At 60.2% G+C, this 26453-nt stretch overlaps 2 protein-coding genes across 3 annotated transcripts; both read right to left on the bottom strand.

Moving 5' to 3' along the window:
* Nucleotides 1-2576: 2576 nt before the first annotated feature.
* On the bottom strand, nt 2577-26103 carry SRL (sarcalumenin). Of its 2 annotated transcripts, none has more exons than XM_056135003.1 (6): nt 26046-26103; nt 9536-9637; nt 8938-9033; nt 6518-6634; nt 5406-5639; nt 2577-4218 (listed from the first exon to the last, which is right to left on the bottom strand). In XM_056135003.1, the coding sequence occupies exons 2-6, from the start codon at nt 9570-9572 to the stop codon at nt 3407-3409; spliced, it is 1296 nt and encodes a 431-aa protein (XP_055990978.1). In that variant the 5' UTR covers nt 9573-9637; nt 26046-26103; the 3' UTR covers nt 2577-3406. The 2 variants fall into 2 exon arrangements, with proteins under 2 accessions (XP_055990978.1, XP_055990979.1); XM_056135004.1 differs by lacking the exon at nt 26046-26103 and adding an exon at nt 10895-10996.
* On the bottom strand, nt 10094-26106 carry LOC130042881 (sodium/potassium/calcium exchanger 1-like). The gene is made up of 3 exons (XM_056135126.1): nt 26046-26106; nt 11381-12067; nt 10094-10104 (listed from the first exon to the last, which is right to left on the bottom strand). Exons 1-3 carry the CDS (start codon nt 26104-26106, stop codon nt 10094-10096), a joined length of 759 nt encoding a protein of 252 aa, XP_055991101.1.
* Between the last annotated feature and the right edge of the window lie 347 nt (nt 26107-26453).

Genomic DNA, 26453 nt, shown 5'->3' on the forward strand with positions numbered 1-26453 from the left:
AGCCGGGAGTCTGCAGAGGCTCAGACTTGGCACCTCCAGTTGCCAGTGACCCCTGAGTCCTGCAGGGCCCAGGAGAGCAGGTTCTCCCCGTGATCCACCCTGCCTGAGTAGCCTAGCACTCCCCTCATATACACGCCCATTTACACAGTGGTTCCCGGTCTGTGATCCACACTCTCATCATCACACATACGCTCAGCCACATCCCTGCCCACGCCACATACAACACGGACCCCATCTTGGCTCTCCCAGATCATCACTCAGGCCAGAGGCACCATGCCAGGTACTTGGGCACCATCTGGCCACAGAAACTCACAAGCACATTTCCCCTGGGCTTTCGGTGCTGGTGTTCGTACACCTTTCACCTACGGCAACACAGATGCCCCACAAGCACCCCCACACTCCCTCGCTGCTCCCCACCCCCGCCATTCCCAACACTGTTGATCACATCCGGGCTGGTGTTTCACTAGCGTCCTGCATTCTACATGACTGTCCCCGATTCTTCATCACCTTGACGGCCAATATGAAGGGGCAGAGGGAATGGATCTGGGACTGGCAAAATTGCCTCATTTCTTACACACACGAACGGGACGGGGCGTTCACTAAGCTTCCAAACCTACCACATCCACTTTGGGGAGCAGGTGGGCCAAGTACCTACAGTTCCCAGTGAAGGCAGCCGGTGGCATGGGCAAGGTGGACATAGGGTAGGTGGCTCAGTGCAGCCTTAGTCAGGGGTTCAGACCCCCGGGGAGAGCAGAGCAGGGGAGCGGGGGGAAGGGCCGCCTTGCCCCCACCATCTCACCTCCCTGGAAGCCCCGAGTGTGGTGCCTTCCGCTCTGGTTTCCACCAGGCAGATGTGTCTCTCCATCTCGGTCTCTTCCTCTCCAGCTGCCCCTTCATCCCAAGGGTCCAGTTCTTTCCTCTGGGGGAACGTGCTGGCGTGGGAAGCCCTCAGGAAAAGCAGATCAAAGAGGCTCTAATGGAGGGATGTGTTCCTGCCTCTCTGAAGACGGGTCCTGCTCACCAGGGCAGGGCTGCCCTTGCCCTGCTGGGCTGGGACAGAGTGCCCGGGACACAGTCCCCCATGGGGGCAGAGAGAATGACCCATTCAGGTGCTCAGGAGTGATTTTCTATTCCTGATTTGGGGGAAAACCCTGGCTTCAGGGCCAGGAAAGGAAGTCAGCTAACTCGCCAGAGTCTGGGAGCAGTGGAGGGGGCCACGCACACGAGGTCAGGGCAGAATGAACGGCAGAGCACAGGAGTCTGAGGGCCACGAAATCACTTGATAATGGTGGGTGCCTGTCACTAATCCAAACGCGTAGAATGTTTGCTGGCAGGAGCGACCACTGGGTGAACTCTGGATTTCAGCCTCATCACAGAGTGAAGCTCTGTAGGGACAGGGCGCCAGTGACAGCAGAGGGGGGACCGCAGGAGGCTGGAGGAATCTCTTCCTCTCGATTTCCCTATGGGCCTCAGATGGCCTTGCCAAGTCAAGTGGATAGAAGCAGTGCGCTCAGACTCAGGAGGCGGACACTCGCGCAGCTGGAGACAATAGAGCGGTACCCCATGGTAAGGACGGACTGGCGCTTTATTGAGACTTTCTCCCGGAAGGACTCGCTGGAAACTTGCTTTGGCGCGGGACAGCCACCACTGCGGCACATAATGCTCGGAGAGCCTCCCTTTAGGACATCCCCGGATCCTAAATTCCCCCACCCCCCAAAAGTCAGAGCTCCCTGGAGACCCACTCCCCGAGGCTGGGCACCAACCAGGCAGCGGGGCGCTCGGGAACGGGCAGGTGAGATGGCGAGACGGGGAGGGCCCGCATGGAAGGCTGGACGGGCAAGAAAGGAGAGTGGCTGGAGGAGAGAAGAGCTGAGGGCCGGGCACGGAGTGGGCTGAGGGGCTGAGCACTGCCTCGCATGCAGGAGGCGGGGTTCCATCCCCAGCACCGCGGGAGCCCCTGGACGCGGCCCAAAGACAAAAGCAAAAACAAAGAGGTGGAGGAGCATGTGCCGAGACTGAGGCTCCCCAGAAACAGGAAACCCCGCCGGAACCTCCCCGCCTCCCTCATGCCCCAACGCAGTGGCGAGGGCCGCCACCGACCAGCACCACAGTCCCCACTGTGCCTCCATTCCTTCCCTGTGAAATGGTGCAGAGGAAACTGGGGACACCGAGGCTGGAGGCGTGAGGCTGGGCGGGGCAGGAACGTTCCGAAGAGATGGCGGTGGCCCCTTGGCCTTTCCGCGGACCTTCTCAGACTCAGCCTTGCCCAAACCCTGGTGCCGGCCCAGCAGGCGCTGCCCCTATGAGCACTCGGGAACTCTGCCCGCACCACACCGGCTGACCACGCCGTCTCCGCCCAAACACTCACATGCTTCTCCCTCTGCGCCTCGCACACGTGCACTGAACTCCTGTCCCGGACACGGCCCCCGTGGGCATCCGGCCGGGGCGCTGCATCCGCCCCCCACTCACCTCCTCCCCTCTCGGCTTCTCTCCTCCAGGATCTCCCCTGGCCCCGCGGCAGCCCTCACCCATCCTTCCTCTGTGCCCCTCACCCCACCCACCTCACCCGCCTCTGGGTCTCCCGGATCTCTGGGCCAGGGTCCTAGAGGTTCACATCACAGTCCTGGGCCACAGCAGGGCTGGGGGCACCTGAATCTGGGGTGCCCAGTGGGGCACAGAGGAGGGAGGAGACGGTCAGGGCGCCCCGAGGGAGGCAGCCTCCACTGAAGCGGGACGCTGAGAGTCCCCAAGGAGCGAGCTGCTACTGTCCTCAGACCCAGCGCCCCCGGAGTTTTCCAAGACATGCAACAGACAAAGACACACACTGCAAACCAACGCCCCCTCAGAGCCCTTCCAGAACTTTCCCTCAAGTTACTTCCCAGGAGTCAAGGACCTGAGTACTCTGAACACACACACACACACATACACACACACCCCACCCCCGGTCTCGGGGCTGGTCAAGGGCTGGGAGGCGGCGTTAGGGAAGTGGGGGTGACTGGGGCAGACCCTTCTCCCGTCTGGGGGCCCATGATTCTCTCTCAGAGTGTGGCATCCCAGACCGTCCGCCCAGCCCCTGAGGAAATGGGAAGAGGACCCGGGGACCCCGACCCCCACAATCGCCCTGCAGAAAGTCAACCCAGGACAAAGGGGTCAGGGCAGAACAGGAGGCTAGGGGTGGGGGCACAGGGGAGGCAGAGCCCCCAGCTCTCTGCCGCCTCGGCATAGAGCTGCTTTCCGAGGGTGGGAGTGGCTGCCCAGGGTCCTGCCCGCCTGTCCCCGGGTCTCGGCAGCTCCCATGCTCCCCGGGTGCCACTGGGCTTCTTGCCAGTGAGGCCCAAAGGGCCAGTGAGCCAGACAGTCAGGGCATAGGCTCCTCAGTCACAGGGCCCGGACACGGCCCCACGCCCTAGTGTTTCTTATAGCGATTCTTGGGTGTCTCCGTACAGCCTGTCTTGTCACAGTTGGGGTTCCCAGGGTTCTTGCCGAGCCCAAGGCTCCCCAAGAGGCCAGGGAGCTCCTGGGTGATGGCCCGCTCGATCTTCTCCAGGAAGCAGCCCCCCATGTAGGAGCACTGCTGCGACAGGAGCTTGAAGCCGGAGATGGGGTTGATGCCGAAGAAGTCCTTGTAGGCCTCACGGTTGGGGAGGTCAAACTTGCTCACGTTGGTCTTGGCCAGGATGGTCTTGAAGATGTAGAACTTGTCGGGGTCCTCCACGATGTCCTTAAAGACCAGCTCCCCGTCGCTGAAGAAGGTCATCTTGTCCTTGTAGGTCTGCAGGTAGCGGTCGACCAGCAGGGCGTGGATGCGCACGCGGATGGCGTGCTGGCGGATGAAGGCGATCTTGTTCTCCAGCCTGTTCTCGATCACCTGGTTCAGGTCCTCCAGCAGGGAGATCTCCTCCTGCAGGAAGAGTTCCCGGTGGGTGTCGGCCCGGTAGTCCTGAGGCCAGAAGGAACTGACGTACACACGGGGCGGCTCAGTGACATTGATGAGCGGCGCCAGGCTCCAGAAGAGTGCCCCGTAGACCCGCATGAGCATCTGTGTGGCCAGGTTGTCGGCCTTGTTCAGGATGATCCGGATCTGGGACTCGCGGCCCTTCAGCTGGCGGAAGAGCGTCTCCAGCTCAAGCCCCACATCCAGCTTGGTGGGGTCAAAGACGACAAAGATGAGGTCGGCTCTGTCAATGAACCACTGGCATACGTCATTGAAGGGGTAGCCTGGGGGAGGGGCCGAGGGAGCGAGAGGTCAGCAGAGCCTCCCTTGAGTCCTCCCACCCCCACACGCATCCATGCACGCACACCCATATCACACATGCACATGGTACGTGCCGCAGCCCTGGGAGACAGAAGTCCAGTGCCAGGGTTCCTGGACTGCTGAGGACTGAACGAATCGCTCCCCCACCGGCCCTCGCCAACAGTCCGGCCCTGGTACAAATCTGCAGCAGAACCCAAGTCCCAGGAAAGCGGATGCTTGTCCGTTCCGGAGCCGCCCCCCTGGCCCTCCCGGGAGCAGGGGCTGCAGCAGCAGAGGCGGGGAGGGAGGCGTGTCCCGCAGGGGCCAGAGGTGAGGTCCTGACAGAGCTATCCCAGAGCCACGGCTCTGCCTCTGGCTGCCATGCAGTCAGTGCGACCTGGCTTTCTCGTTTTCACTACAAAATGATGAGATCGACGAGAACGTCTTGTCTCTGTAAAGATGGTGCTGATGCTATGAAATAGGAACGCGCCTGCTACCCCTGCCAGGAACACCCGAGGCGCCGGGCGGTTAATCCCCGTAACATTTGCTTCCAAAGTGAAGAGCCTCGGAATACCTGTCTCCAAATGCCTGTACAGAGACCAACGGCCAGTGGCTTATCCCACGGGTTCTCTGAGCGCAAGTGGACCGTCAGCAACTGGATGGCTAAGTGGGGGCCTGAGAGGGCCAGGGACTCCCTCTCCAGCGGGGGACTCTGTGGATGCCCTGGGCTGTCCCGCCAGACCCACAGTGGCACTCCTCGCCACTTGAAGGTCGGTGGGGCCATGGGAGGGTCCGCACAGGCAGGAGGTTGAAGGTTCACTCCTGACCAGGTCAGCCTGAGGTCAAGTACACCCAGCCAGAGGTCAGTCTAGCCATGGATCTCTGTGGACACGCTGAGCCTCCTCCAAATGGTTCCAGCTCAGCTTGTTCCCCCAGGGCCTCCTTGAGACCAGCCCCGCATCCCTGGGGAAAATGTCGCTGGCCTCCAGCTGGACCTGGGGAGAAAAAGGGCCAGTCTGCCCACCCTAAGCGGCCCTACAGTAGCCACAGAAAAGGACAGGAGGTTAAGGATATGGGCTGCCTGGCCAGCACTGCTTTCTTTCCACACCTTCCTACTGCCCACTAGCCCAAGGCTGGACACCCTAGCTGGCAGGGGGAGATGAGGACGTACCTCTTTCCTGTTGTTTGCGGTTCTCAATGATTCCCGGGGTGTCCACAAAAGTCACCCGCTCCAGAAGCTTGTGGGGAACCTCGATGCCAATGAGCTTCTCCAGGAAATTCTGGCCAAACTTCTCAAGGGGGGAGAAGGAGCGGGCGCTGTCTGCGGCCATCACGATGCCCTCGATGGTCTTCAGTTTGGGCCCGTGCATGAGAACCGTGAACTCGGACGTGGTGGGCTCAGCACCTGCGGGGTGAGGGGGGTGGGCGCAGTCTCACTGAGAGGGGGCATGGGAGGGCCAGCCCAAGCCAGGGGCTCCTGGCTTTTTTTCCGAATTGTCACATAATATACGAGACAGAACACCTCGAGGGGGGTGCCACACAGCACCGGGGACTGAACTAAGCATGTGGTCAGCAACTTGAGTGATCAACTTGCCCTGCACGAAACATAAAATCTTCCACTTTTGCTTTTGGGCCGCATCTGGCAATGCTCCAAGACTGCTCCCAGCTCAGTGCTCAGGGGTCACTCCCGGCAGTGCTCAGGGGGCCACGTCAGGCTCGTAAATCAAGCTTACAGAGCTGTCTCCCCAACCCCCAAACACCATTTTGGAGCAGACGGTTTAGTGGCATTCATTCATTCCCACTGTGGTGTAATCTAACGTCTCCAGAACAAGCGCCAAACTTATAGGTCCCCTAACTCCCACTTCTCCCCACAACCCCCTCTCTCTTTCCCTCTCTCCCTTCTTCCCTCTCTTCATCCCTCTCTCTCCTTTCTCCCTCCTTCCTCCCTCCTTCCCTCCCTCCATCCTTCTCTCTCTCCTTTCTCTTTCCCTTCTTCCCGCTTTTCATCCTTCTCTCTCCTTTCTCTCTCCCTCCTTCCCTCCCTTCTTCTCTCTCTCTCTCTCTCTCTCTCTCGCTGGCACCAGGAGGTGGGGCGGGCACAGGTGCCCTTCCAATGCCGAATGCTACTCCATCCATGCTCCTCTCACTGACATTTCCTGCTTCTACCTGGGCCACTGTCACCACTCTGGGCACAGAGATGTCCCCGTTAGTTTCTTTTGTAAACTCTGTTTCACGGACCAGGGAATTCTCACTTTTGCGGTGGACCCCAAAACACCCTGTTACCTGTGTACAACTGGTAGCGCGTGTTCTCCAGCCCAAGGAGGTAGTTTATCATCGTGGACTTGCCGACACTCCATGGCCCCAGGAACAGCACCATTGGCTTAGAAGTAATTTCCCCATCTGCAGGTGGCGTGAACGAGAAACGAATGTGAACCGGCCCGGACTCTCACCATGGCTTCCTAGGCATGCCAGCTGGTGGCGGGGGGGACGGGACATCCTGCAGGCTCAGCCTGTCCAAGCCCTCTGCACTTTTCTTGCTTACAGAAGTGCTACCCTGCCTTCAGGGAAGTCACCGTCCTGCCTCGCTAGGCCCTGCGCACAAGGCAGCCGCAGGAGAGTGAGGAAAGGCAACAGCGGGGGTATGGAGGATCACAAAGAGGCAGACGGGGTGGCCATCAGGAGGGAAGCCCAGCCACAGCCCCGGAGGACAGGCTACACTCTGGCCCGGCCAACCCAGCCATGCCTCCCCTGGGCAGTGCCCCCGACACTGCCCCCACTCCGGGCTCTGGGGTCCAGCCCCATTTTCGCTTTTGTTTGGGGGCCACACCTGGCTTTGCACTCAGGGATCACCCCTGGTGGGGCACGGGGGACTATACGGATGCCAAGATGAAATCCGCATCAGCCACGTGCTAGGCAAGCACCCTAACTGCCCTACAATTGCTCTGGCCCCCTCTGGAGCCCATCTCCAGGGTCACCCCAAGGCCACAGCGATCTGCCTACATCTAAGACCAAGAACAGGCTGGGCAGCTCGGGACCAGTGCATGGAGACAGCCTGCTTGGGCCACTCCAGTGGGGTGTGAAGGAAGGGCAGGCTACACGCCCCAGAGCTGTGAAACCAGGGCAGGGTCAGGAGAGGCTTTGGGAGAGCCTCCACTGGCTCTGAGGCCGACCATGGGTCACAGCAAACCTGGCCGAGGGTCATCCCACCTCCACAAGCCCCTTTAGTTCTCCAGACCTCCCTGACTCCCTGTGTGCCTGGCAGAGGCCTCAGAGCCTGCGCGCTCTCCCCGCCCCGTTTACCTGAGCAAGCTGCCGCCTGGTGGCCCACAGTCAGAGTCTGGCGCAGAGAGCATGGCCTGGCCCTCCAAACTCCGCAGACCTCAAGTCCCGCTCTCACTGGGGTCCCACGACCTTTCAAGCCCATAGTTGGGCAGTGGGGGCCCCCACAGTCCTCTTCTACTTCCTGGAAGGGTCCCACCTCTGGTGCTCAAAGGACTACTCCCAGTGGGACACTTGCCCTGCATAGGACCGCACCTTGGAGTGCACCCAGACCGCAGGTGTGGCCCCTTGAACCTCCCCCCTGGCCTGCTGCAGGCCTTTCTCTGCACCCAGCCTCTGGCTATAAGGCCTTCTCAGCCCTGGGCACCTCAGGTGGGTGAGGTCTCAGAAATGCAAACCAACTGCCAGAAGGGTCCCAGGCCTGTGACACAGCTGTGGGCCCCTGGGGAGAACAAGGCTGGCTGAGGGGCAGCAGAAGGCCCCAGTGAAGTTCCCAGAGATTCTGCACAAAAGTTCTTTTCGGGGGTACCAAGATCCCAAGGGGGCACAACTCCAGCAAACCCCAACAGGGCCTTCTCAGAGCTGTTGTTCCAGCTCTGGGCAGCAGGGGGCGGCACTGGTATGTGGCAGCTGGTGAGCCCTGGGGTGGTGACTCAGAGACACAGCATGGAGCCAATGCCCTTCCCAGGAGCAGGGTCCCAGAGACCGGCGGGAGGGCCGGGAGAGGGGAGAGTGGAGTCCACAGTTGTTGAAGAAAACACCAAGCCACACCTGCTAGTCCAGACCCTCGGCACGGAAGCTCAGACAGAGCATCGCCCCTGGGACGGATCTATCCAAATACCCAGCCACGTGTCCAAACCGTTCGTTCCTGCCCTTGCTTCCAGAAGTGTCTCCTGCAAAGGTTCCCAAGGAGTGCAGTAGTGCTTGCTGCAGCGGTGGGCAAGAAGGGCCGAGGAATGAGATGGGGGGGGGCACAAAGATGGATGGGCAGAAGAGGCCACGATCCTGCTCCTGAAACGCCATCAGCCTTTGCAGGATGGCAAAGGACAGGCTCTGACATGTGCATGCGCAGAGGAAGTGTCTAGAAGGGTTCAGGAGCTGTGAGGGCTAGCATCTTGGGAGCAGGAACTCCAGGTTCGATACCCAGGGTGACACCTGGTGTTGCTCAGGGGGTCACTCCTGGCTCTCCACTCAGGAATGCGGTGTGCAGGGGACCATATGGGATGCTGGGATCAATCCCGGGTCGGCCACATGCAAGGTAATCGCCCTCCCCGCTGGACTATCTCTCCAATCCCTAAAAACCCTTCTTTAAAAGAATCTGGAGCCAAGAGAAGCCAACAGGGAGAGGACTGAGGATCAGGGGAGCTGAGGAGACTGGAGAGGAGCTGGCATGGCTGCCAGGGCGCCCACACAGCAGAGCCTACCTGTGATCTCATGCTGCCGGAGCTCATTGTACTTGTACGACTGCTCCAGGGGCTTGATGGACGAGTGGTAGATCTTCCGAAGACGTTGCAGCACAGCTGGGGGAGAGGGTGGGTGAGAGGATGGGCCCCCACCCAAGCCGCAGAAACCAACCCAGGGGCCTCTGCGCCATTTCCCTTCCAAGCGCCCTCCTGCTCTCTGCCCCCTCCCTCCGTGGCCTGCCTAGTCACAGGCCAGGGGGCAGGGCGAGAGGGCCCCTGACAGCCGCATGGGCCCAGGGGGTGCCTGGGGGAGGGGTGTGAGGGAGCTCTGAGGGCCTGGGGGGGACAGAGTGGGTGGCCATTGGCAGGTCAGGCTGTACAAACCCTGCCTAAGCCCTTCCTAGCCCTGAGGCCTCAGCACAGGGCTGGCTGTACAGCTGTACGGGCTGCGCTCATCGAGACAGGAAGGGCAGGCCTCATCTGTCCAGGACAAATGGTCCTTGGCCCGAGAGGCGGCAACAAGTAGGCCACGTCAGAACTTCTGTGCCAGCCGTGGTGCCAGGGTTGGTCGTGAGGCCCTCCGCACAGTGCCTCCCGACCGGCCCCCACCTCCAGTTACCAGAGTAGTCGTCCGAGGGCTTGTCCTCGTTCAGCATCAGCGTGGTCTCGATGTGGGAGCGGTCCCTCAGTGGGGCCTCTTCACTCACATCCTCTGCATCGTCTGGGGGCAGGAGCAGAACTCAGGTCAGGGCTTCTGCCCCCAGCCGTGTCTGGAAACCGCTTGGTCTTCCCACTGAGAGGTCCCACTTAACACAGGGCAGGAGAGGCCAAGGACAGACACAGATCCTGCCCTGGGGCAGTGCAGAGAGGGGAGAATAACCAGGGCAGTATGGCATCAGTACGAGCAAGCAAGGCCATGGAAGATTCCAGAAACTACAAGAAGATTCCAGAAACTTTACACACACGTGAAGCTGTGTGTGAAGTATTGGCAGGGGGCGTCCAGCAAACTTCACTGAGAAGTTTCCCAGAAGGAGGGGGGCAGGGCTGAGTGGCTGGATATCAGAAGACTGTCAAGGGACTGACAGTACCCCCAAGAGCCCGTCTCTGGCTCCCCAAGGCCACTGGGAACTGGGGGCTCCAAGCGAGCCCCACGGTACAGTGGATATGTACGGGGGGCTCACACAGATGCTGGCAGAGCAGGAGCGGGAACAAAGGGCTTCGGGCACAGGAGATGGAGACAGGTGTGCCCGTTCCCAGCAGTTGCTCTAACCACACAGCCGATGGCACCCAAGGTTCGGGGGCTTCCACAAGGGACTGGAGTCAGGCCTGCGGGCAAGAGCCTGGAAGCCAGCAGGACACTGACTCTGGTCCTGTGGGTGGGACTTCCGTAGGAAGCAGAGAGAAAACAGCCCCGGAGAGGGGAGAAGGACCCAGGTCCCAAGACCAGTGGGCGTAGCCAGAGGACAAGCCAGGCTGCCGGCGATGCCCAGGGGCCAGTCACCCCCAGCGCCCCGACCCGGCATCCCTGCTCCTCTCCCTTCCTGGCCCCAGCCCAAGAGGCAGTTGTGGGTGCAGGAGCAGCCAGCCTGGGGACCCCTTGCTCTCCTGATCCCATTCCGAGCCTGCCAGGCAGCAGCTCACCTTCGTGGGGAAACCTAAGTGCTGGCAAAACATGGCAGGTCCCCAGACTCCCAACAGCCCCACAGCACAAACCCCCACACCCCCGACCAGTCCGAACAGGGCCTCCAGGGCTGCTTGGTGCTCTTGCCTTAGGTCCAAGCACTGGTCAGTGCTCAGAGTACTGAGGGACCCTAATGGCCAGAAAAACCATCGCCCAGCACACAGCCCTAACCAACACCTGAAGTTGTCCTGAGGGTCAGGCTCTAGGAGCAGGATTCCACCCCACCACACACCAGTGTTCCTAAGGCCCGCGCTCATCTCTCAGCTGCTGCACCCGCGGAATGCTGGGGTGCCCTACCCTGAGGCCCCTCCCGGGGCTCCTGGGCCTCAGCGACTTGGGTCTCGGCCCCTGGGGGCTCAGCACTTGGCTCCTCTGAGCTCAGCTGGGCTTGCTCTTCCTCAGGGCTTGTGCTTCCTGCTGCTTCCTCAGGGGGTGCCCCGGCTTCTTCAGGGGATGCCCCAGCTTCCTTAGAGGGTGTGCCGGCTTCCTCAAGTATCACTGTTTCCTCAGGGGATGCCCCAGCTTCCTCAGAGGGTGTTCTGGTTTCCTGAGGTACCACTGTTTCCTCAGGGGGTGCCTCTGATTCCTCAGGGGGTGCCCCGGCTTCCTCGGAGGGTGTGCTGGTTTCCTGAGGTACCACTGTTTCCTCAGGGGGTGTCCCAGCTTCCTCAGAGGGTGTCCCGGCTTCCTCAGAGGGTGTGCTGGCTTCCTGAGATACTACTGTTTCCTCAAGGGGTGTCCCAGCTTCTTTGGGGGAGTCCCCGGCTTCCTGAGGTGGTGTACTGGCTTCCAGGGGTTCCTCCTCTTCCTCAGAGGATTCCGCGGCTTCCCCAGACGCATCCCCAGCTTCTTCTGAACTGGCTCCGTCTCCACTATCCTCTGCAGAGTCTTCCTGGGACAGAACTTCCTCGCCTCCATCCCCGCTGGGGCTGGCACTTTCCGTGGGGGTCTCGTCCCCGCCACCTGTGGGGGGCTTGTCTTGTGTGGGCTCGCTGCCCTCCTGGGCGTCCGTCTCCACCCGGCCTGGCCCAGCCGGCTCCTGCTCAGTGCTCGGACTGTCGGGGTGTCCTCCCGCCTCAGCCCCGACACCCTCTGTGTCATTCTTGAGGGCCCCGTCACTGCCAGCTGCTGCTTCGGCTTCTTCCGTGGGGAGCCCCGGCCCAGCCCCCTCCTCTGAGGCGCCCTCTGTGGAACCGGGCTCTCCCACCACTCCTGGGAGCGGGGTCCCTGGAAGGTCCCCTGGGGCGGCTGACTCTGAGGCCGAGGCATTGGAGGGGCCTGCTTCAGTGAGTGTGGGGGCGCCCACGGGAGGCTGCTCAGGGTCGGTGGCCTCCCTGCCATCCGGGGACTGAAGGCGCAGACTCTGGTCTTGCGGGGAGGCCTCGGCATAGAGTCCCCTTTCCTTCTCCTCTAGACTCGCATCTCCCGCAGAGAGGCGCCTCTCCGACAAGCCGCCGTCTTCCCGCAGTTCTAAACGATCAGAACACGAGCGTCAGTCACGGACTCCGGCTGTGGGGAGCTCGGCTGCGGCTCTGTCTGTCTGCCTGCCTGCTCTGCCCCACCCCGTTCACGGCCTCCCGGATCCTCCAAACTGGCCCTGGGCACACCCAGGGAGGAGCCCAGCAGCGAGCAGCCCATCCAGTCCCTGCAGCCATGCAGCAGCTGCTCCTGACAGAGAGGAAGCCCGTGTGCTGGCCAGCCGCTCTCAGGTTACTGGGCAGCACTTAGGGGATCACGGCTGGCTCCCGGCTCTGGCCCTGCTACCTTGGATTAGAGGGGTGTGGCCTGTGCCCAAGGGGATGCCCAAAACAGGCAGGGCCTGGCTTCCACGTGGCCTCAGCCAACCTCTTCTCGGGATCCCCTTCACAGGGCTAAGCGCTTCACCAGGAGAGCTGAAGGCACCAGGAGGGCAAAGCAGGAGATTCAGGCAGGTTGGGGGGGGGGGGTGCCAGGGGGCAGGTTTGATTGGAAGTGGGGTCAGCAGGAAAAGATGGGCCCATCCACTCGCCCACTCTGGCGCTGTCGACTCCCGGGGCACCCCTGACTCCCAAGGGCTATTTCTGAGGAAGGAGGGCCCCGTCTCTGCTCTCGGGCCAAGCCAGGTCTCCAACCCTGTCCCCACGACTAAAGGCCCAGGGACAAGGACAGGATCCAGCCGGATGATGGGACTGCAGGCTGCTCATCAGCAGCATCTTTCCTTGCAGCTGACCCTGAATCTCTAGACCCCACAACTGAGAACAGGAGTGCTCCCACCCGAGAGACAGAATCCCGGGGCAGCCAGATGGTCTCGGGGCCTCTCACTGGAGATGCCCATGTAGACCGTCCTGAGGACAACAGCGCTTCCGCGCTTCCATTTTCGAATGAGGCTGGGATGGGAGACACTGAACACCAGCAGACTCTGTGCTTTATCAAGATGCCTGTGCACATCACAACTTGGAAACCATCTCCTATCACACCTCTGAGGATGCCTTGGAGCTGGCGTTGGTCACTGGCTACTGAGCAGAGCCACAGGGGTCCTCCTCCATCCACAGAGGGGCTGATGGAACTAAACTAGTCCGGGTGCAAGTCCAGCATCAGGACTTCACACCCCAAATTACTGGGTGATTCAAAACCATGGCTTAGGGGGCTGGAGCAATAGCACAGCGGGTAGGGCATTTGCCTTGCACGTGGCTGACCTGGGCTCGATTCCCAGCATCCCATATGGTCCCCTGAGCACCGCCAGGAGTAATTCCTGAGTGCAGAGCCAGGAGTAACCCCTGAGCATTGCTGGGTGTGACCCAAAAAACAAACAAACAAACAAAAAACCCGGCTTAGGTCACAAACCCTGCCACAGGCCTCTGCTCCCAGACCCTTCTCACCCCGAAGAAGCAGGTTAGATGGAGCAGTCAGGGCTTGGAATCTGCCCTTGAAATAGCAGTGGCCAAGGCTCCTCTCTGAAGAGTAAGGAGAGAATTTTCCAAGGCTCCTCCTGCCCTCTGCTATTGCTAGAGCTAAAGATGATTGATGGGGACAATGGGGTGGATAGTGGCAATGGTGGGGAGAGGAAGGACGGTGGTGATGGCGAGGGGATGGATGGTGATGGTGGTGAGGAGATGGATGGTGATGGTGGCGAGGGGATGGATGGTGATGGTGGTGAGGGGATGGATGGTGATGGTGGTGATGGATGGATGGTGGCGGTGACAATGGGATGGTAGTGGGGATGACGATGAAGATGACAATAGTGACCGTGATGGTGATGTCAATGAGATCATAAAGATAACAATGGTGACAGGTAATGGTATGATGATGGCGTGATGGTAACAGTGGCAATAATGGTGAAGATGTCATGATGGTGGTGATGACAATGGTGGCTGTGATTATGGTGACAATAAAAGTGGTGGGATGTGGGGGGAATGGCAATGATGGGAGGGATGGTGCTGATGATGATAGAGGTGGTTATGATGGGAAGGTGGTAACAGTGACAGCAGTGGGAGAAGGATGGCTGTGCGGAGGATAGCGGTGAGTGACAAAAGACTCTAGGCCTACACTCCTGAGGCATTTCTGATATTCTAATTCCCGTTATCCCAGGTGAGGGGGCTGCATGGTCACAAGGGCGACGAGGACCTCAGCCTTTGCGAGAATTTGTCATGAGCGTCACGCTGCTGTGAACTGTGAACAGTGTGATGTTTCCTACACATGCACCCTGACCGTCCCTGCCATTCTCCCCCCTGCCCCCACCCGAGCCCAGCCACCCCACGTCTCCTGCTAAGCAATTCAGAGAAGAAAAGCTTGAGGGGAATGGCTTCATGGCCTGGGACCACCCTTTCCAGACAGTCTCTCAGTGAGACAAGGTGCCCCTGGGACCCCCCAAGCTGAATCCCCAGGGAGCTGCTGTGCCACTGGGCCTGATCTCTCATCCGGGGACACATCGGAGGTTCCAGAGCCTCTGATTAGAAACACAGGTCACTCCCTGAGGGCAATGCCATGCCTCCCCTCCCAGGTATCTCTCTGAAGCCCCTGGGAGGAGGTTGGGAAGCAGGCAGGGGCAGAGGACCCTGGACACAACCATGGGCTGAGGGCTTTAAGGTGAGCTTTAGTCTGTCCCTATAGTCAGCGCCACATCGCTGCCAGGATGGTCCCCGTGCCCCGGATCCACAGAGCACCTTAGGGAAGCAGCAGTGAGGCACAGCTCTGGCCTGCGTGTGGCAAGGCCCTGGCCTTCAGCTCTTCTACGCCCCAGCCAGCTCAGCTGCTGCCTCCCCTTGCTGCTACCCAAGCACCCTCACTGCTCTTCCAGCTCTGAGCTTGTCCCTGAGCACTTCCTGCAGGGGCTCAGTCACTTGAAAGTTGTCAACAGCCTTGAGGGAACTCGACTGCAGAGGCAGAGACAGTGGCTCAAGCCCAGATCAGAGCTGGGTGGACACAGCCCCCGTTCCCAGCACTCTGCCTGCTTCCCGCTCCCAAGCGGTCCGCAAACCCCAGGCCATCAAGTGCTTGTTCCCATGGACGTGACTGGGGAGGGGCAGGGAACAAGAAGGCTGGGAGCAGGCCCATGCCTCCTGTCCGCTACTGGGGATCCAGGAGACAGCAATCCCCCGCTTCTTCCTTCTCTTCCACGCAAATTCCTCTGCTCTCGTGGCCACTTCCCTGGTGGAACTGAACAGACGATGTGTGGCCACCACCGGCCGAGAGACTTGTCGATGTCCTGGGTCTCGTCCTCCAGCTGCCCTCAGACACAGGAACACGATGAGGAGACAGAGGCACACCAAGATGTTTGGAACCCGGAGACTGTTCGAAATGCCTGGGGGCTTCTTAGCCAGTTCATGCGTTGACTGAGTAGAGTGTAACAGTGGCGAGCAGGGCTCCAGGGGTCCCAGGGCCTGTGAGGGGCGCTGCGACTGGGGGGACAGAGGTCAGCTCCGGCTTCTGACCCGCTCAGCAGGAGCTGGACACATGCAGAGAGCCATGTGGAAACACAGAAACTCCCCGCCAGCTGCCCGCAGTCGAGACGCTCCATGAGAAGCCGAGAAGCTCCACGGCGGCCGGTGGTCCAGTCTCTCATCCACCTGGTCAGGAGGCCACCTCCAAAGTGGCGCCAGGACAAACCCCTGTGACCGGCAGGCAATCAAGCCCCACTGTGCAAGTGAGTCACAGGACAAAGCTTGGGGGGTGCTCACCAGGCAGGTCTACCAAAGGAACACTGGTGTCTGGGAGTCCCCGTCAGCCCCAGCCTGTCCTCCGCCAGACGCCCAGGCAGCTCCACCTTGGGTGCAGCTGAAGCGTTTCCCACCGCAAGGCCCAGCAGCCCCACGCTCACCCCCGCCACGTTCTCAGGCTCATCTCTGTGTACTCCCAGATGGAGTTCATGTTCAGCTGCTTTTTGGGGACCACTCCTAGTGTGTTGGGGGCTACTCCCAGCTCAGTGCTCAGGGGACCAGGCAGTGTCAGGCCTCCTGAAGGCAGGTGTGGGGCTCCAGCCCCCTCACTCACTCCGGACCTCCCTCTACAGCCATGGTCACCACTCAGAGCCTCCATTCTCTCCAATGACTACGGCCAGAACAGAGCTGTCACCCCCTTCCCGGAACCCACAGCCCCATCCTGTTCTCTGCATTTCTATCTCCTTCCTCCAGACAAGGGAACCTGGGTACTGTGGACTGAGCAGCCCCCTTGGAAAGTTCTTTAGCTTCCTGGCCAAGCTCCTAACATCAAGGCTAATCCCAGCAGGACAGTTTGTCCCTGGCTGCACTCTGGCCCCCAGATGATCAATCTGGGGGTCAGAAAATGATGACAACAGCACCTATCAGAGAGCCGGTGTCCCTGGGGTCGGCAGAGAAGGAACTTCTCGCAGATCAACTTGTTTTCACTGAGTGAAGAGTCCCAGCTCCTCCCACCACCACCCCCAAACCCCTCAAACTCCATAAGTGTTCTGAGCCCTAGATAAGTCAGGCTAGTGGTTGGCGGGCTGCTTCACCCACACAGACACTGAGAGGCAGGGTTTGCACGCAGGAGGCCTGGCTCTGACCTGGGATGCATGCTCTTCTGAGCACAGCCAGGTATGGCTCAAAAGACAAAACAGAAAATAATGATAAAAAGTGGCGTGTTTTGGAGACCACCACACCCCGCAATACTCAAGGCCTATTTCTGGCACTGTGCTCTGGGGTCACACCTGGCAGTGCTGGTGCCAGGATCAAACCGGTTGGCTGCACGTGAGGCGGGCAGCATGCCCGCATGCCTGACTATCCAGCCCACAGGACTGATTGTTAAGACTTCCGGACAATTGTTTTAGCTCACAACATGCCGAAAACTGGAGTCTCAGTGTGGGAGGGCAAGTGCACACACATCTCTGCCACTCTGGAAGAAGCTTCGGGACACTGCAGCCCTGACGCCTCTGCCAGGGCAGCTGGTCTTCCCTCGGGGGTGCTGAGATTCTTCCTGCCCTGGAGCTGAGCTAGGCAGGGCAAGGAGACGGACAGGAACTGAGGCCATGACTGGCTCATCCGTCCTCAGCCTCCCTGGCACATGCAGGATGCCCTCTGGGGTGGCCTGCCATGGAGTATAGCCCCTTGCCACCTCATCTAGGGATGCCCCGTGTCCATAGCTCCATAGGGTCCTCATACCAGGCCATCTGCCCCCACCGAGGCCCCTCCCAGCCCCCATTCAGCAGAGAAGGGAGGGTGTCCAGCTCATCCACCACTGAACAGCCTGAAGAGGCCACAGCCTCCACCCCACTGACCTCAGAGCAGGTCACAGATGAAAATGGAGCTGAGGCACAGGCTGTGATAACGGGGCTCCACCACCCAGGCAAGGGCACTCATCACGCTTAGCCCCTACGACTAGACTATGACTAAAATGACTAGTCTAGCCCCTAAGACTAGAATTCTAGAAATTCCATAACTCCCCAGTAAGCAGACAAGCTCCTGGCTCACATCCCTAAGGACCTAGACCCTGAGCTTCAGACTGAGTGTCTGCACCATCTTGGTTGACCTCTCTGCGCACTGTCCCCCTGCCCCCGGGGCCACCTGCACAGACAATGGAGCCCAGGGCAGGTCAGGGACTTTCAGGTGTCCCCCCTCACCCGTCCTACACCCAAACCACATGAGACTTGCCAGCAGGAGACTCCAGGGCCTTTGGCAGCCAGGAGACCGCAGAAGGCCAGGACAGCCCTGGCTCCTGGGCTCCCAAGGGAACAGGAAGGGGAAAGCCCGGGATATGGGGGTGCCAAGTGAACACACCCCAGATGCCCCTGGGTGACCCTCTCTGGTGGTCGGAGGCGACCCCCAGAGCCACAGCCAGGAGGCCAGGCAGCTACCTACTACCCTGGGTTCCTGGTCTCTGGCCAGCTGAGGAGCTCCTGAGGAGGTGTGGGACGCTCGGATCATTCTCAAGGGTGGCAGTAGCACCCTACTCCCTGGGGTGCTGAGGAGGCGCTACTGCGTGGAGTGGGCAGGGTCCGACACCTCAAAGCCCCAGCCGGGATTCCCCTCCCAGAGGTGCAGGGTCAAAGGTGGAGACTGGGCTTACTCTCATGCCCCCACGAGACTCTCCTGCTACAGCCTGTCATCTCCCCACGGGAGGACGACCCTCAGAGCAGCCTTCCCATCTGCCAGGATCCAGCTCAGGCAAGGGCTCAATCACCTGTCCAGGGGCATCACCACTTGCCTAACATGCCCTGCCCCCACCACACTGTGCTCACTGCCTCCTCCTTGATGTCCTCCATGCTAAAGACACCCACAGAACAGGTGGGCAGAGGAATGTTCTGGAAGACCAAAGTGTGCCCTCAGGTGGGGTCTTCATCTAATCATGGGGTCCTCGGCCTGACCAGCCCCTCAGACAGCAAAAACAGCCATGAACTGAACTCAGACTCTGCCCTCGCAGGCCCAGTGTCAACCTAAGGAGGACAGGACCCCAAAATGGCTCTCGGGGGGCTCCTGGGGGGCTCCCGTAGACACTGGGGGTCATAGGGCTGCTCCTGCGGGAATCAGGGTTCAGAGGCTGCAGGCACCAGGGGTTTCTGCCCAGTGGCCAGGATCCAGGGGGTGTGTTAGACTGATCTGGCCATGCAGCAAGACCCGGGGCTCTGCATGGAAACAGCCCAGAGAGCCAGCACCAGGCCCCAGAGCCATCCTGACTCCCCAAACTCCAAGCTGGGCCCCCAATTCCACCATGTGGGGCCCTGCTTCCCCACCTTTCTGGTGGGGAGAGGGCAATGAGAATTTCCTGAGGGGCCAAGGCCGTCAGCCAGCTTCTCTGCACCTGTCTGGGGAGTATCAAGCTGAGGAGGGCCAGGCAGTGGGGGCCAGACTTTGGGGGACCCCAGGCCAGAGCTTTGGGAGCTCGGCCACCACCACTCCCTCACACACCAGCTGGGATTGGGCACATCCCACAGGGCCCGGCCCGCCAGGAGGCTGGGCAGCTGCCACCCTGGATTCCCTGTCTCTGACCGTTGTCCCCCATTACTCAAAGCCCAGTCGCATGTCTGCGGCGTCCTGAATAAGCCACTGGGCAGAGTGTGGAGCCCCGCACAGAGGACCCCCGCAGAAGCCCTCAACACTCGGCGACGGTCTGAGGCAGCCACATGGCTGCATGGGTGCCCTCAAAGCCACCGGAAAGCCCAGAATACGAACTTATCTGGAAGCAGGGTCTCAGCAGCTGAAGGCAGTTAGGGTGAGGTCACTGAGCGGGAGAAACCACACAGCGAGCACAGCGGGCACAAAGCCGAGCCGGGCCTGATCCCTAGATCCCCACACAGTCCCGGAGTCCGCTGAGAATGACCCTGAGCACTGCCAGGTATGGCCCCAAAAAGAAGTGTCTGGGTTAGGTTGGGGCCGACATGAGGAAACACAGAGACACGGGGGGTGGGGGTGGACAGGAGGCAGGCGGAGACTGAAGAGGGATGGCAGCAAACAGGAGCTCTAAGAGTTGAAAGCGACTGCAAAGACAGTCCCCAAAAGCCATGAGCGGAGCGCAGTCCTGCCTCCTGTCCTGGGAGAGGACCCATTCTTATGCGCTCACGTCAGTGGTCACCGCACTGATGTTGTCGGAAGCTGCCTCTAAGCCCGGCTGCTGGGACCCCCTCAACATCAGAAGGGGGGCTTCCAGGCCCTCAGCCCACATGCTCCCGGAAGCCACGTGGCCGCCCCCCGCCCTGTGGAGCAGGGACTTATATTTAGCCCCTGATGGCATCTGCCCGCATGTGCCGGACTCCCCTCTCCCCCGCGCCCTCTCCAGCTGCCCTAAGCTCTCTGAGGACAGAGAATCCGAGGACATTAACAGTCCCGCCCGCAGAGCTCTCGAACCCTCCCTGGCGCTGGCCCATGATATTTGAGGAAACTGGTGGCAGATGCAGAGCGACAGGGACACCCACAGGGGCGCGGAGCTGTCATTGTTGTCCTAGTCCTTTAACCTTAAGGATCTGATATCAGCAAACAGGCGACTCCAATAGCCTTTTCTTATTTTAGTCCTGTACCGAGGGCCCATCTGACCATCCTGAAGAAACAAGGGCAAAAACTGGAGGGGGGTTGGTGGAGGCTCTGTGCCCGGGCCGGCACTCACTGCATCCCTGAGTCCCAACAGGGGCAGCTTCGGGAAGGGACTCTGAGTGGCCCCATGTCCCTAACTCAGCGCCTGCCAAGGACAGCTCTGGAGCCAAGGCAGTGCTGGGTCCCTGTCACTACTTTCAGGGAATCTGCCAGGTAGAGAAACCACGCATCTTCCAACCCTGACACATGAGCAAGAAGGATAAGAGGAAAGGCGAGGATGTAGCTCAGAGAAGATCATGCCTTGCTTGCATGAGGCCCAGAGTTCAATCCCCAGGGAGGGTTGAAGGGAGGAAGGAAGAAGAAAGGACCAGGTGTCCTTGTCCTGGCGGCTCTGGGGCAGAGACAGGGACAGCAGGTGGCCATGGAAGAGCCGTGGCCACACGGGGCAACCCTACAGGAAGTGGGCCGGCTGGCTGCGGTCCTACTGCAACACGGCCGCTTGCAGGAGGGGCAGGGCTCAAAGAGGGGGTCGAGATCAGAAGAGTCCAGGAGGAAGGGTCCCTAGCCCAGCTCTTCCTGGCTGGCTCTGGGCTGGACTCCTGAAGAGACCCGCTTCCCACAGGCCCAGAAGTCCAGGCCAGACTTTGCCGGCACCTGTTTGCACTCAGAATGAAGTCCCTGCACTTGAAGGATCCAAAAATAACTAGGTGGGAGCAGGGGTGAGGCCTGGCAAAGGAGCTGAGGGCAGGACCAGAGAGGGGGCACAAGGAAGGGAGAGGGCCCAGGGCAGGAGAGGGGGTCCCCTGCCCACTGTCCAGGTACAGCAGCCCCAACCACTGCAGGGTCGTGGTTTCCCTCCGACTGGTCTGCAGTGCTCAGAGGTCCCCAACCTCCGCCTGCACAAGTCACTTCCTCCATTCCTCACCTTTAGGCCTGCACTGAGCAAAGAGGCTGTCCCTGTCTTAGCTGCCCCCAGCCCGTAAGTCCCCCAAGGGTGCTCGTTCACTTCCCTCCACAGCAGGAGGTCAAAGTCGGCCAGTCCCTGCCTGCAGGGCTGCTGGGTCAGGGGGCTCGGGTAGAACACGGCCTTGGGCTAGAGCACTGAGCCTTTCAGAGAGGGGTCCTTAAGTCCGGGCCCCTCTCCCTGTCCACCTACATCCTGCAGGGGCTACATCTGCCCAGTACTCTGAGGCATCCCTCAACATCAGCTCGCCAGGGTAGGATCAGAGCAGATGCATCTCGGTTGGGACCCAGGGGTGAGCTTGTCCCACAGCCTCAGTGCCCCGTGTCCACGGGCTGAGAGACCCCTGGGGGGGAGGAGAGTAGCCCTCCAGGTTAGCAGGAAGAAGCCTCTTCTCCACACCCCTGCTGGTGCCTGCAGCTTGCGGCTGTGCGGAGTGGGCACCACCCCAGGAAACAGGCTCTGGGACAACACTGGGAGGAGCTGCTCGCTGGCCTCAGCTCCCACCGGCCTCTAGGCCCTGGGCATCCTCCTGCCGCTTCCAGAGAGGAGCAGAGTCCATTCCGATCCCCAAGCCCCCAGCCTGGGGCCAGGGCCCTCTGCGCGGCCAGCATGTCCTGGGCCCTTGACTCTGAGCAGTGCAGTCACTTTTGGAAACCAGCACGGGACTGAGTCAAGCCTCTCCCTCACCTCACAGGAATACGCAGGTGCACAGGTGACGCAGACCCGGCTATAGAAGCCTCCAGAAGCCACAGGATCTGACCCACGCTGAAAATGCCCCAGAGACAGAGAGTCCCGCAAGACACTGTGGCCTCCAGAGGCCAGTCTGCTTCCTCAGCCTCTCTGACTAGGGCCTGAGGATCACACTTCTAGAAGCTTCTTTTCCCCTGGCTCCAGGTCACTCACCACCCGTTCCTGAAATCTGGCTCTTTTCTTCCTCTTCCCATTGCCCAGTGCTCCTCAAGGATAAACCCCTCTATGCCTCCACTCTACAACAGCTCCCTGGCTGTCCCCAAATATAATCTATCCCTGGAACTCCATGCCTGGCTCCCCTCCACATCCCCACCCCCCCAACCCCCCACCCCCATCTAACTGAATGGCTCCATCCAGATGTTCCCCTAGCACCTGCAGTTTTAGGACCTGAGCCCCTTCTAACATCTGTGCTTCTATATCCTGCCCTGGCATGATCACATGACCTGGGGCTCCCTGTGGGGCTCGCACTTCTGCAGCCGTAGTCTAATCAGCCTCCCACCAGCGCCACCCTCCCTTCCACTGCCAGCTGCACCTCCCCATGGTCACCTCTGCCCACACACCCTCGTCATCAGCCAAACACCCAAGCACTCACACTTCGACCTGAATTAGCCTTCCAGATAACTCCCCACGCCCCGTTCTTCATGCCGCCAACCCACCCCCACCTACATCTCACCGTGTCCTATCCAGGTGCTCAAGTCTTGGTGGAGTCCCTGGGCGTGCCCAACCCATCCTGGAACTCTCTTCCCTCCATCGTTCATGGCCAAAGCCCACTTTCTCAGACAATTCCTGACCCACACAGTTCCTGGCGCTGACAGCCCTAGCACTGTCGGGGTTGAGCGCACAGTAATAACCATAAAACTTGCTCTAAGGGGAAACTGTTACTGGAGGGGAGAGTGCTTGCCTTGCACATGCCTGACCTGGGTTTGACCACCAGCACCCCATATGATCCCCAGAACCCCACCGGGAGTAATCCCTGAGTCAGAGCCAGGAATAAGCCTTGAGCACCATGGGTGTGGCCCAGAACAACCGCCAAAAACTGTTCTAAAGAATAATGTCCTCTGGGAAACTTAAAAGCACTTTCCTCGCCATGTCAGGCCCTGGGCTTGATCCCCAACACCACAAAAATGACCATCCTCCATTTCTTCCCACCCCAGCTCACTCCACCGGTACCTTCCTTAGGATGGCTTATGGGTGTCCTTGACACGTGCACGGCCATCAAGTGGAAGATGAGGACTCTCCCTACTGTACTGAGTGCACCCTGGCCCATCCCCCAGCACCAGGCCTGAACTCAGCAGGAATGGCAGCCCCAAGAGGGGGTGACGTGTGAGGAGAGATGTGAGGGGTCGGGAGAGGGGTGTTGCATGCTCCAGCACATTCCACAAAGGTCACGCGGGCTCGGCTGGGACCTGGATCTGGAAGGGGAAGGTGTGGAACTGAGTCCCCACTACCCGGCCCCCTGCCTGGTCCCCGGCCAAGGCCTTCTCACTGGGCACACTCTGTCCCGGCCCAGCCCCCAATGAGCACCCTGAGGGCACCTTCTTTGGGCCTAAGCGGCCACTGACTAATGGCTACTATCTAATCCTATTGTTCATGCTGGACGAGGCAGACCCCAGACCTCCCACTGCTCACCACTGCAGAGTACACAGCCTGCAAGGGACAAAGAAAGACTCAGGGAACAGCTCTCTCCCTCTCTCCCCAAGACACCTGTGCTCACAGACCCCCCCCAGACACAGTGGAGGGAGTAGCTGGGCTGCCTTTTCTTTTGGGGGGAGAAGGAGGGACTTGAGGGCTGCACCAGGCACTTCCCAGGGCTTATTCTTGGCTTTGTGCTCAGGGATCACTTTTGGCAGGACTCAGGGGAATGGACCAGCACTGGGGATCAATCTGGTGTCCTAACTCTTCAGTCCTGGGCTAAGGGTCCTGGAGGCCTGAGCAGATGGTCATTCTGCAAACAGAGGCCTGAAGATGGCGGAATAGGCCCGGCCACTGAGTCTCTGAAGCAAGATGTCCCAAGTTTGGGCAGACCAGCACCAAGGCCAACACCATGAGAGAAGGCGCTCAGGTCCCACAGCAGCCTCCCGCTCTTCTCCCGGGAACACGAGCAGAAAAGTGGGCACAGAATGGGGGCTCTCACCCACTTATAGGTACTCTGGCTGTGCCAGGCAGCACCTCTGCAGGTATGTGTGCACGCCATTAGAGACCAGAGGACAGGACTCTCAAGGGAGAGGACCCAAGTCTCTGAGAAGCTTGCGAGGAAACCCAGGAAGGACCCTAGACGGGACCCGCCAGCTGAGCAGCCCCTGAAACTAACAGGCAGGTTCTTCCTTGGCACCCGGCCGGCCTGAGGTGGAAACTACTTCTATAGGAACTGAAATCACCCTTCCTCAGAAATAGCCACTTGATAAAAACTAAGATGAAAGGACTTGACCAAACGTTTCTCAGCACCCCATCACAGCCCATGGTGCACCCACGGGCTGAAGGCAGCAACCCTCAGGGACTCGTCTGAGGCCCCTCACCCGCAACCAGCAAGGACCTCAGGGAGGACAGACACCAGGGCGATGGCAGTGCTCGTTGCCAACTCCCCCTAACCTGGAATACAGGTCTCCACCCTTCGGGCTGCCGGTCTTCCCAGTGAAGAGCTGAGGGAGAGGCTCTGGGCAGCTGAAAAGGACCCCTTAAGGGAGCCATTTGTCTTGACAGTGGGATGGGGGAGACAACAGTGATGAGACTTGCCCGCAGAGAACCCCCAGGAGAGGTGGGCTGGGTGTAGAAGGACCTCCCAAGAGAGGTGAGTGGGATAGAGGGGATCCCCCACAGCAAGAGGTGAACAGGGCACAAATGGGACCCCCAACAAGAGTTAGTGGAATAGGGCTGAGTGGGACAGTGGGGATCACTATGGGAGGTGTATGAGGTACAGAAGGGACCCCCAAGGGAGGTGAGTGGGGTGCACAGGGGAACTCAGCATGCTCAGAGCCCCACCTATCTCCTTCCCCCACCGGAGATGCCCCCAGCCAGGGCTGGAGCCACCCACCATCTACACTCTTTTTGTGGGGAGGAAAAAAGACACCATGCCCCTAAAAGGCTACTAGTTTGCGGGGTGGAAGTGAGGAAGCAGCTGGGCTGGGGCTGAGCGGGGAGCGGGCGGGCGGGCGGGCGGGCGGTGGGGCTCGGGGCTCAGGATCCAATTACTCGCTGTTCCATACTTAGCCACCTGACAGCCGCCTGGAATCCTCACCACGACAGCCACTGCAGCCCCAGGAGCCCAAATTAACTCAAGGACAGACAAGGGCAGGGCCCAGAGGCGCAGGCAAGGCTGGAGCCCCCCGCTTTGCACCGCTAAGTGCAGCCATGACCCCACATGTTCCTGACTGCCCCTCGCTGGCCCCTACTACCCCCGGCAGCAGCAGGACCTCAGAGACCTAAGAGGCTGCAGCTCTCCCCAGGTCACTGTGCAGATGAAGAGTCATAAAAAGATCAGGACAGCCTAAGATTCTGGGGCATCCCCAGAGCACCCCCACAAGCATCCCCAAGGGGAAGCTAGCCTCAAGAATCTTAGGAACCAGAGAGGTGGCAAAATGTGCAGGCTCCCCTCCAGGGCCTAGAAATAACCCCGGCTGTAACACGAGCCAGTGCTGGTCCTCAAGCCCAGTGCCCAGGAATCAAGGCTTGAGCCCCCTTCTAGGGAAGCCCCCTGCCTGGAACCTACTCCACACCAGGACACCCCATTCTTCCCTGAGCTATGTCCAATTCCGATTCAGTCCAATCCTCAACTCTCCAATCCCATCTTAAACTGACCCCAGTTCTGCCCCCCCACCCCATTCCCAAGGACCCCCAGTTCCATCCACACTGCCTCCTGCCACCCCTGTCCTCTGTCTTGCAAAGCCTGGTCTCAGCTGGAACTGGGCCTGGCCATCCCCCGCTAGAGGGTCAGCTGAATGACCTCCAGGGGCACCTCAGGCTCTAACTTTGGGTTCCTGTGTCCGACCTGACACTGGGGGTCATCCTCTCCAGTGCCTACTGGTCAGACTGGCTCTCTGGCCACCCGGCTTATCTACTCCACTTCTCTGGCCCCCTGCAGCCCCTGCTTGTTCTGGGATCCTCACTTCTCTCTCCAAGGACCCAGGGAGAAGAGGATGGAGAGGTGGGAAGACCAGCAGGGGCCCCAGCAACCACAGTGGTCGGTCGCATCCTCCATCCAGCTCAAGCAGAGAAAGGAAATTGTGGGGGAGGTGCGGGGGGCACGCGGGGGGCTGCCCAGCATGGAGCAGAGCCATACCTGCCTGTCCTGGGAGCAGCAGCCAGGCCACAAAGCAGCAGAGCAGGACCAGCGCCCTCATGGTGACGGCCAAGAGAGCCCAGCTGCCAGGGGCCTCTATTTATAGGGCCATGCCGGCCAGGCGGGGGAGGGGGCATGCAGTCACTGGGGCAACTGGGCGGGCGTGAGAGGGAAGCAGCCCGGCCCCTGGAGGCCACGCCAGCGGCCAGGCCCTGGCTGCAGGGCCCACTGGACCCATGCCCCACAGTGGCCCGGGGGTCACATGACATGGGCCATAGGACAGAGGTGGGCCTCCTTTGGGTTGGGTCCAGAATTTGGAACCCAGAACATGCACTAACTTGGTCTAAAGACAATGACCTTCACCCGCAGTTTTTGGAGCAGCAGATTTGCAGGGCAAAAAGGAAGAAG

Source organism: Sorex fumeus, unplaced genomic scaffold (genome assembly GCF_029834395.1).
Source record: "Sorex fumeus unplaced genomic scaffold, SorFum_2.1 ptg000110l, whole genome shotgun sequence".
Classification (NCBI taxonomy): Eukaryota; Metazoa; Chordata; class Mammalia; order Eulipotyphla; family Soricidae; genus Sorex; species Sorex fumeus.